Here is a 10636-nt window from a genome sequence, read left to right on the forward strand (position 1 = left end):
GAGAAAAAAAAGAGGAACAAACACGCACGCACCGGCAAACAAAGTAACTTTTAAACTAAAGCCGGGGCCGACACCGAACAAAACAAGTAAGAGCTCGACACACGCGCAGAAGCAGAACAGAAAAGTCTAGTCGCTCACCAACAAAGTCTTTTCTCCGTTTCTCTGCCTCTTGAACACAGAGGAGTACGACAGGCAAAACACACACACACACACACAATCACTACGTTTTACAGGCAGGCACACCAAGAGCACACGAGGGGGTGCTCGCGGCAAGGTGGATGCGGGGAGCGGGAGGGGACGCAGACGAATCAGTGGGAAGGTAGCTTTAAAGAGAAAGACTAAACAGGACACGCAAACATACAAGTGAGCCCAAGACACAGATAGATACGCCTCTCATAGCAACGCCACTTTGTCTTCTCGCTTATCTGCGCAGAGTTGCCACAGTGGGGGGGGGGGGTAGGCAGAGGTGGCGAGAGGTTAGGCCAGGGAAGCGGCGGACAGGGGAAAGGAGGGAGAGGCGGGGGGGGGGAGGAAAGAGGACCAAAGTAGTGTACACGCTGGGGTGCGTGAAACAACGTAAAGGAAGAGCACGAAACTCAAAAAAAAAAAACAAGGCACCAGCAACGCCAACAGCAACACAAACGAGAGAGAGAGAGCGCAAGCGACAAAACAGAAAAAGCAAATGGCAGTTAACACACGTATGATGAGGGAGGGTTGAGGGGCAGGGGTGGAAGAGAGGGAGGCAAAGGATGAAGCGGGTTGCTAACAAAATCAGACACCCGTCCGCACCCCGCGCGCGCAAAACCCAGACACAGACGCACCTACGGGGCAAGGAAAAAAGGGGGTCAAAAAAAGGTTACAGAGCAAAACGAATGCTTCTACGTATCTCTTCTTTTTTTGTTCGTGGCTGTGTATGCTGTCCTCTCTTTTTTTTATTTCTTGGTTGCTCGCAGGTGTGCGGCCAATGGTTTCACCTACATATAGGTAGATGGAATGCTTGGCTTTAGATGCGGGGCAAAAAGGTCCAACAACGAACGAGAATAGAGACTTAGGGAGCCGTGATATTATTGCGACTCGCAGGTGTGCGGGCGCGCATGCGCACGCAACGACGAGAAGCAAATATATATATATACACCCCTTTTTTAGTGTTCTGACGGAATGGAGAGTTACAGGGGACAGAGACGACCCCCTTGTTTGCGTGTGTGTGTGGACGATTTGTGAACGGCGTGTGTAAATTCACGTGCGTGTACGGGGAGTGGAGGGCCGGCAATCGTGGAGGCGAGTAGAGTGTGTATCCACGCAGACGAGAAATGGCCAACTGCAATGTAGCCGCGCGATCACACGGAAAAGGGGGGACAACATCCATTGACAAACATACGCATGTGTAGGACAGAGAATAGGGATAAGAGAAATCAGGAAGACTACAGCCGACGCTGTGAAAAAGAGTTGCGGGCGGCGCAACGGTGTGCGCAAGCGCGCTCACGGTCGGACAGCAATAATGAGCGAACGCTCGAAAGCACGAGAAGGACGCAGAAGAAGGAGCGGTAGTGGGCAACGCACGCATGCACGCATGCACACACGCAGACCACTGTCACCTTGTGACCATCACCACTTCTTCCCCGCACTGCGTCCATCCGGCGTCGTCTTCAACCTCAACACACCGCCCACTGCACCACGACACACTGAAAGCACAGGCATGTTGGTGGTGGGGGGGGAGGCACGCATGGCACTGAAAGAGGCACTTCAGACGGTGGCGACAAGAGCATGTGCCTTCCCTTTGTTTTTTTTTCGTTTCGCTTTACAGCTTGCAAGACAGGCGATCGGGGCCCTGACGACGCAATCCACTTGACGTTTCCGCACTCCGACAGCTATTTCGAGTGGAGGAGAGTGGGTGGGGTGCATGTGTTCATCACACAAGCAAAACAAACGACGGTGTGTCTGCGGAGGAGATAGCTTGTTTCCGAAAAGCGGTTATCGGCCTTGTGTTTACGCACCGTGTGCACAAGTACATATGCAGACTCAGACACATCGGAGAAGGTTTCACGGAGGGCGGAGAGCAGCGGGCACCACGCGGATGCGTTCACGTCTTCTTACCTCCTCTTCTTCCTTATTATTCGATGTTAACAGATTCGCCGTCACCCTGCCGGTGCCACTCGTCACTGCGCTTCCCCCTCCATGGACTATGCGGTCAGCTCCGCACGCTTCCGGAAGTCTTCCTTCATGGCTGCCTCCAGCTCCTTGCACAGCTGCCGATAGCGACCAGCGGTGTGGGAGGCACGCAAGTAGTCGCTTTCCGGGCGGAGCACGGCATGCGCCGCGGCTTGAGCGGCTGGGCTGAGCTGTGGCAGCATGCGCACCCAGTTGAGAAAAAACTCGACCTCGTTGATGTCATCAATTGGGCTCTCATAGTCGTCACCCTCGTCCAGCTCGACGCCCGCCTGCGCGGCTGCTAGATCGTCGTCCATGTCCTCCAACGCGTCCTCGCAGGCCTCCATAGTGTCATCGCCGCCGTCCACGCCTAGCACTGCCTCGTCGCTGATCTCACAGCCCTCGATGTCTTCCTCGACGCCAAGCCTAATCTTCTCCAGATTTGCCTCCGACGTCGCACATCGGGGTGCGTAGGTTGCTTCGTTGGTGAAAATGCAGTACTGAACAAGGCGCGTCAGAGGATCCAAATAACGAGAAGCGAAGTCTGCCCGCGGCGGCGGCGGCGTGGCGAGGTGCGGGTCGGTGGCGTATGCGAGCAGCGAGGACAGGCCAAGGATGGTCACCTTTCGCGTCAGCAGCGACAGGTTCTCGACTACCTCCCCTGCGTCGTCCTTCTTCACCTTCTTTTTGCGACGGCCGGCACTGCTAGCCCCAGACGCGGAGAAAGAGGCGCCATCATCGATGCAACCTCGGAAGAGGAACAGGAGACCATCGAAGAAGCTGGGGTAGGCGTTGACCTGCACAATAACGTTAAAGGTGGCTGCGGCGTCGTAGTAGAAGCAGTCCAGCAGCGCCGCGATGACCCAGATGCGCACACGCACGTCACCGCCCTGAATGTCGGGGTGAAGCAAGGACTTCAGGAGCAGTCCCACAAACTGCGAAAGGTACGGGTCGAACAGCCCGGGGTGCTCCGTGTCTGCCTTGGCCGTGTGAAGCATGGCTTCGATGAGCTGCGCCGGTGCCATCTGGCACTCCGCTACGCACACCACGCCCCCAATCAGCATCTTCTCGCACGTTTTGTAGGTGGCGGTCATCAAAGCTGTGTCGCCGAGGAACTCGGCCGGGGCACCAGAGACGAAGTTGTCCAGCACTTCCTCAATCGAGTTAAAGAAGTCGACGCCGATGCCGGAATCCACCAGTGCGTAGATGAGAGGCAACAGCTCCCAGCACTCCGGTGGGATCGGCTTGGAGAAGTAGAGAACGTGCAGCAAGATCGACAGCGTCTTCTCCATCATGTCGAAGCTGTCAGGCTGCTGCAGTACATGCTTCACCAGACGCAGCGCGTCAACGCGCACGCTCGTGAACGCTGCGTCATTTTCTCCGCAGCTCGTGACAACGGTGAGGACCGCGTCCAGCAGCGCATCCGCGCTGAACGCGGCCTGCTCGTACACGCTCACACCCATCTCGTCGTCGCCCAGGCCGCCGTTCCCGTCTGCCTCCTGCAGCTCCATGTCATGCATGGTCGCCAAAAAATGTTGGACGAGGGTGTGGGCCAGCTTTCCCATTACCGGCGTCATCTCCGGCGCAAACTGCGTGGTCAGGTGCAGGATCACCAGCGGCACAAAGGTGGTCTGCACCTTGCCGAGAAACGCGAGACATTCCTCAACGAGCGGGACAACGATCGGCTTCAGGTACTGCCGCGCGCGCTTCAGCTCCAGCAACGTGCACATGGCATCAATGCCGGCCAGCCGCACTCGCATGTCGGCGTCCTGAATGAGGCCACACATCATCTGAATAAAGGAGGCGAAGTCTGCCTCTGATGGCATGAGCACCTTGCTGTAGCGTTGACACACGACGATGGCCTTGCAGCGAACGCCAACACACGGAGTCGACGGCTGCAGGAACGGGGCGACGTAGCGTACGAGCACCTGCGCCATTTGCCCCTCCCAAATCGCGGGCACCTCCTTTAGAAACTTGCGCAGGATGGAGAGCAGGTGCAGGAAGCCAAACAGGCGCGCCTTGCCGGCCTCCGTCGTGAGGTCCGCGGACTCGAAGCCGGCCGTGAGAATGCCGAGCAGCGCCTGCAGCAGCGGCGCAGGATCGTGAAACTTCTTCTTGCTACTCAGAAGCGCCAAAATCGTATTGGAGGCGGCCTGGCGCGTCGACAACTCAGCGTTGCCTAAGCTCTCATCCACCATATATTTGACGTAGTCGGCCAGGTCGCCTTCATCGGCGAAGACCTCCTCGTCGACCTCATTGAAGCACATATACGGGAAAAGCAGCTGCTCGACCAGCTCCATCGCGTGCGGACGCAGGTGCTGCGTGTAGAGAGTCTCATCCAAAGTGCACAGCTTCACGTAGCGCAGCGCAAACATCTCCGACTTTTGATGCGTGCGCCGATCCGTCGACGACACACACAGTTGCAGCCACTGCCTCCACGTGGAGAGGAAGGCGGCGCTGTGGGCCTGCAAGAAACGCTTCGCCACCGGGGCCGGCTTTTTGCGTCGCGTCGCGTCGTTGATGATGGAGTACGAGACCATGGAAATGCGTTTGAGACACTTGACGTACTCTCCGTACACCGTGCCGCCTGCGGCCAGCGCGGCCTCGTAGTGCTGCTGAGGAAAGGCCAGCATGAGCTGAAAGAGTCCATCCAACGCGTCGCCGCTCATCTCCTTTGAGCTCGTCAGCTGCAGCCCACTCTCCACAATACACTCGCTCAGCTTGAAGACCAAACGGTACACACGCATGTCGTCGTACCCAACGTACTCCGGCAGCTTGCGCACCAGCACCGCACACACCTGCAGCTTCAGCGGCGTAGGCTCGAGCCCTGGTGTCTTGAAGCGCTTTGCGTACGCGTAAAGGAGCTCCAGCGCCCCCAGGGACTCATCCACGCCGACGGCGTTCAGGTCACGGTCAATAAAAGGCATCAGCTCCCCAAGATAGTTCCACTCAAATCCGCTCGTCACATTCATGATGCACGCTCGCAGAACGCGGCGGTGCCTCTCCGACACGCGGAACATGCCAGCGAACAGCAGCGACTCCATCTCTGCCAAAAAGCCGGGCGTGTTGGTCACGACGTCGTCTCCGATGAGGTGGAGCATGGCGTTCTTGGCAAACAGCAGCGCGGAAAGGCTCTGCTCTGCAGGCAACGAGGGCTCAACACCGGTGCGCAGCAGTGTGAGGAGGCAGGTGGGCCCCGTCTCTGGAGACTGCATTGACGCCTCCAACTCCGTCGTCGCCCGCGTCCGCTCATCTTTGCTTCCGTGGTAGGCGAGCTGGAGCAGCTGGAGCACGTCCACATAGGCCATGGGCGCCTGCTTTACACGTCACTTTCCTTTTCTGTGGTGGTTCTCGGGTGCACTTGGTGGAATGCACTCGCATGCTGTCAGAAAAGCAGGGGCAGGGGGGGGGGAGAGGAGGAGGGGGATGAGGAAGGGGTATGATGGGGTGAAGGAAGTGGATGCACAATGATAAAGCACAACAGACATCCACGTGGCGGAGAGGGCGTTGGATCAGAAGCAGTAGCAGCATTGAGCGACACAGAACAGCAAAAGGCAGACAGCGACTCCCTGCCATCGATCCATCTGGTGTGTGAGAGAGAGAGACAGAGAGACATAGTGCAGTATACACGAATATTCTGTCTTCGTTGAGGAGGCTCGAAAATGGGAGCTGCTGGAAAGAGCTGACGAGAAGGCAGCGATTACATTGGGCCGTGCCCCCCTCCCTCCGTTCCCCTCCCCTCTTGCTCCGCTTGTTCCGCCTTCCTGATCAAGGCGTTTTTTGTTGATGTTGCTGTTTTTCTGGTGCATTCCAGTATTCCGTCCGCCTACTCTCCCTCTCTCACAACACGAGACGTACTCGACTGTTCGTCGCAAGCGCACGCCTGCACGCATGTGAAGTAGGCGCCGTGAGAGAGGACTGGCGAAGAAAGAGAGAGAAGAAAAAAAAAGAGGCCTAAAGGGCCGTGTTCAATCGGAAGAGAAAGCATGCACGCACACAAAAACACACAGACAGACAGACGAGTAGCTGCTGCTGCTGCGCCGAGTTCCATCGATATTGTTTCGCGTGAGGCGTGAAAACAAGTGTATAGAAAGGGACTCTTTTTCTTTGTGCGCCGTTTCAAGGGGGTGCGCAAGAGGCACCTTGAGACGAAGAGCAGACCGGGAGGAGGGAGTGGGTAGTGGTCAGATGGCCCCCGTCGCTTGTCTCTCGTACATGGCCATATCGCCGATCCGTTCCTTCCATATCACAGCGGCGCTTGAAAGGCGATGGCGGCATTGTACGTGACGGGGCGGTGCTGCGCGTTGAACGGTGTCGTGTCCTCGGGAAAGCACGGGTCAAATACGACAGCATCGGTGCGGCTCTTGGTGGCTGCGTGATGAACAGCCGCCGTCCTACGGCTGCCTCGCCGCAGATTTGCCTTGCCCTTCGGCTTCCGCTGGCTGTGCGTAGCCGATGCGGCGCTTGCTCTACGGCTTGTCCCGCCCGCAAGAGCGCCTGGAGACGACCAAGGCAGCGTTTCGGCCGAACCGCTCGAGAAGGGTTCGGCTTCGCCGACACCAGTACCTCCTACGACGCCTTCAGCGTCGCTGGGCGAAGGCGGACCGCATGATGCGACGCCATCGACTCCGGTCGTTGATGCTCGCTCTTTGCGAGAGGCGGGTTGCCAGCGTCGACGATGCGCAGTGCGCCTCTGGCTCTGCTTCGTCTCTCTGACTTTACGCCTTTTCTTTTGGCCTTCGGCGCCCAACGCGACACCGCGGCGGCTGCGGTGCGACGTGCCGCCGGTGCCTTCAAAGCGCACCTTCACAATGCGCAGCGCGAGGACGCCTCTACAGCGCTGGACGCGAAGCAGCAGACACGAGGAGTAGTTGCGTCTGGGGGCAGATGCAGCCGTTGCGTTGCTTACCCGACTTCGACGCTGGCGGGCGGCTAACGGAGTAACGGTTGCAGCATGGAAGTCCGAGATGGTAAGCGGAATCGTCACGCTCACGGGCGGACTTGCTCGCGTGCCACTCTCTCCTCCCTCCTCGCCCGTGACGGCGGTCTCGAGCTCTTCAATGACGTCGATCGACACTTCAGAGACACCAAGAGCTTGCTGAACACATGTCTCGATGGCGTTCGCGAAGGCACCGTCATCGTTCGCATCGGCTGAGTGCGCCACACCGTTGAGCTGAGAAAGGAGCGCCTCTACGGCGTCCGATCCTCCTAGCGCCTCCACCGCTTCCGCTAACGTCACTTCTTCCGGTGGCTGTGCCAGCTCTACCGACGCAGGAGGCACAGAGACGCGGAGCAGTTGCCTGAGAAGTGGGTGCGTTGTAGCAGCGTCTGCTGACCGAGACACTGACGCCACCGTGGCTACCGTGGTGGGTGCGGTGGTAGCAGCAGCAGCGGTGGTCGACTTCACTCGCGCAGGACGCAGAGAGGAGGCAGTCGTGACCGAGAGGCGCGGAAGCAGCGATGAGCGGTGCGCGGTCATTTTTCTATTCAGCGATTTCAACGGTGGTGCATGCGCCGCTCCAAGCACCCTTCCCGCTGTCGACTCTGTTGTGATCAATGCTGGCGGTAGAGCCATCTTGACAGAAACCAAAAAAAAAAGTAAAGAGGAAGAGACCGGAAGCGACACCAACAGCCTCAGCTCCACTGCTGCCTGTCTCAGTGCTTCGGTGTGCACTTGCGCGGAGAGAAAAGCGGCGAGCATAGAAGAGAAGGAGGGGTGTGCCGGGGGTGGACAGCGGTGGCCCGGAGGAGGGCGAAACAACAAGCAAACACACACACACACACAAGACAACCAATAAAAGGGGTAAAAAGATCATCAGCTGCCTCCAGATATGAGGAGGAGGGTGTTAGGGAGGCGGCGTCCCTTCGAGTGCAAGTGCACGCCAATGCACTCGAGTTGTTCACCTCAGCGTGGTCACGGCACCCCGTCTGCACGTGCGGGCGTTACATGGGAGATGCGCCTTCTGGATCAAAACCATGTCATCTACGCTGCGAGCGGGATGGGGGCCGAGAGAGCGAAGAGCGAATGCGTCGAGCTCGTGTGTGCGCGATTCGTGGGCCAATGAGCATCTCTGTGAAGAGAGCGAGCGAGCGAGGAAATCAATCAAAAGAAAAGGATTACAGATTGAGTGCCTCGGGCAAGGCGTGGGGCCACCCCTCTGTTCCGTGTTTTCGCCCCGCAATTCCCCACCGCGGCTCACACACTGGCAAACCATCCTACGCCCTATCCTTCTCCTCTCTCCCTATCCGTCTTCCTCGCCGGCGATACTCGTTCAGGCGCGCCAGCGCTGTCGTTGACAGGTGGGAGGCGAGAAGCCTTGTCGTATAACCCATATCGGAGACGCAAACAAAAAAAAATCAGCTGCAAGAGCTGCTGGCGCAGCGTACGAGGTCGCCTAGCTCACTCGCATGCAAAAAGAGAAGAGGAGGAAAAGACCCTGCGCGACAACTCCAGAGGACACTCACGAGAGGGAGAAGAGGCGACCGTCGATCAACTCTTTCGTCGCGAAGTAGTCCACTGTTTCCGTCCACATCCATTGCTGCTTCGCATGCGATAACGACACAGCCGGGCCCGGTATGCCAGGGAACAACGTGGAGTTCTTGAAGCCGGAACGCTGGCGCGCGTTGTTCACCATGTCGCGGTAATAAATGGTCTGATCCTGACCCATTCGAAAAAAGTGGCCGTTGGAGTGCTCGTGGCGACGCGAGAGGGCGAGGTCGACCACGTACATGGAGGCAATCACCGGTGTCATGCGCAGCAGTGCTGCCGCCTCACCGTCGAGCAGCCATTGCAGCGGGAGTTGGCTGTTTGGTATGATTCGGCTGCGAATCGGCCCGGGGTGCAACACGTTCACAGTGCAGGTCGCTGCCAAGATCCGGTGCCGTTCAACAAAGCGAGCCAGCGAGAAGGCGAAAAGCAGCTCCGACATCTTCGCGTTGCCGTACCCGTCGAAGCGGCTGAAACAGTGCTCCAGCTCCTCCTGGCTGCTCCATTCGTGGAAGGTGGACGCCGCCGTTGGGTTGGCCGTCGCCGCTGCCGCAGATGTCAACACGACCATCCGCCACGGGGGCGGCAGCGCCACGGCCATCGACTGCGAGCGAGAGCTCTGCAAGCGGCATTGTAGCAGCCGGAGCATCAGCAGACTGTGCCCAACATGATGCGTGGCGAACTGCTCCTCGAGATGCTGCTGCGACAGCCGCGGCGGGCTGCACATGGGGCCGGCGTTGCAGATGATGATGCGCAGCGCTGGGTCTGCCGCGACAGCGTCGCTGAAGTTGCAGACAGCCGCCGTGTCACTCATGTCGCACGCGTGAACAAACATACGCCCCACTCGCCCATTCCACTCCTTATGCAACAACAATTGACGGTCGACAGCGCTCGCGAGGAGGTAGCGTGATCGCTCGGCCTGCCGCCCATTGCGCGCCACTCCGTGCACGTTCACGCCGCTGAGGAGCAAGTTGAGCGCAGTGTAAAAGCCGATGCCGCCATACGACACGCCAGTGACGATCGCTGACGGGCCGGCGCCCACCTCGTTGAGGCCGGCCCACAGCCGGCGGTCAATGAAGGAGCGGTTCAGCTGAAGAAAGATCGTCTTCTCGTTGGCCGTGCTGTGGCGTGGTGATGAGGCGGCCAGCTGCATGACCAAGTCACCGCGCATCAGTGACGCTGCCCGGTTCCGTTTGCCGAGCCAGACTCGTCCAGTGCGGATGTACATGATATAGTGGTCCGCAATGGCGATGAAGACGCCGCGGAGGAGAAACAGGAAAAACTCCCACGTCCACGACACCCTGCAAAGGATGTCATGCAAGTGCCACATCAGAGTACTCAGGAGCGCGCGGAATGCACGTCTCTGTGAGCGTGATGACAGGCGAGGGAGGAAGGGGAAGGGGTTAGTCCTCAGTGATACTAGGCACAGAAAGAAGCAGGGAAGGTGGCACGGTGCCAAGAAGGGAGACGCACTCAAAGAATCGTTGCACTGAGCACGGCAGAGTAAAGCCGGAGTGTTGACATAACGGGAAACGTGTAAACACCCTCCCCCCCCCCCACACACACATAGACGCGCGCGCGAAGCGGTACACGCAATGACTAAACGCGGCCGAGTATCTGAAGATGTCGCGCTACGTGATGGCAGAGGGGGGAGGAATGCAGTGGAGTCAATACAAAACAGAAAAAAAAATGAGAAAAGGGCCCACAGAGACGTGGCAACGCGTGCGCTCGCCGAAGAGAAGGGGAGGGCTGGAGACGTTGCCAAGGCAGCACAACCCACACGTGCACCGACTCTGGCAACCTCCTCAACGAAAACACGCAGCAGCCACAACTGTCAACCGTCTCGTGAAGCGAAAAAGGCTGGGGAGTGGAAAAAGGCAAAAGAAAATAAACGAACAAAGAAGGGTCGACGCAATGTGATGATGAGGGAGCAGGAGAGGGAGATGCGTGTATGTCCGTATGTGTATGTGTATGTGTATGTATATAATGTATGTGTATGTG

At 58.2% G+C, this 10636-nt stretch overlaps 3 protein-coding genes across 3 annotated transcripts; all 3 read right to left on the reverse strand.

Moving 5' to 3' along the window:
- Positions 1-2180: 2180 nt before the first annotated feature.
- On the reverse strand, positions 2181-5456 carry LINJ_29_2180 (conserved hypothetical protein; the record flags this gene model as incomplete). The annotated part of the gene is made up of 1 exon (XM_003392647.1): positions 2181-5456. One exon carries the CDS (start codon positions 5454-5456, stop codon positions 2181-2183), a length of 3276 nt encoding a protein of 1091 aa, XP_003392695.1.
- A 938-nt stretch (positions 5457-6394) lies between these two features.
- Positions 6395-7723, reverse strand: LINJ_29_2190 (hypothetical protein, unknown function; the record flags this gene model as incomplete). Its single annotated transcript, XM_001466699.1, has 1 exon — positions 6395-7723. One exon carries the CDS (start codon positions 7721-7723, stop codon positions 6395-6397), a length of 1329 nt encoding a protein of 442 aa, XP_001466736.1.
- An 886-nt stretch (positions 7724-8609) lies between these two features.
- On the reverse strand, positions 8610-9965 carry LINJ_29_2200 (conserved hypothetical protein; the record flags this gene model as incomplete). The annotated part of the gene is made up of 1 exon (XM_001466700.1): positions 8610-9965. The coding sequence occupies one exon, from the start codon at positions 9963-9965 to the stop codon at positions 8610-8612; it is 1356 nt and encodes a 451-aa protein (XP_001466737.1).
- Between the last annotated feature and the right edge of the window lie 671 nt (positions 9966-10636).

This window comes from Leishmania infantum, chromosome 29, assembly GCF_000002875.2.
Source record: "Leishmania infantum JPCM5 genome chromosome 29".
NCBI classification, from domain to species: domain Eukaryota; phylum Euglenozoa; class Kinetoplastea; order Trypanosomatida; family Trypanosomatidae; genus Leishmania; species Leishmania infantum.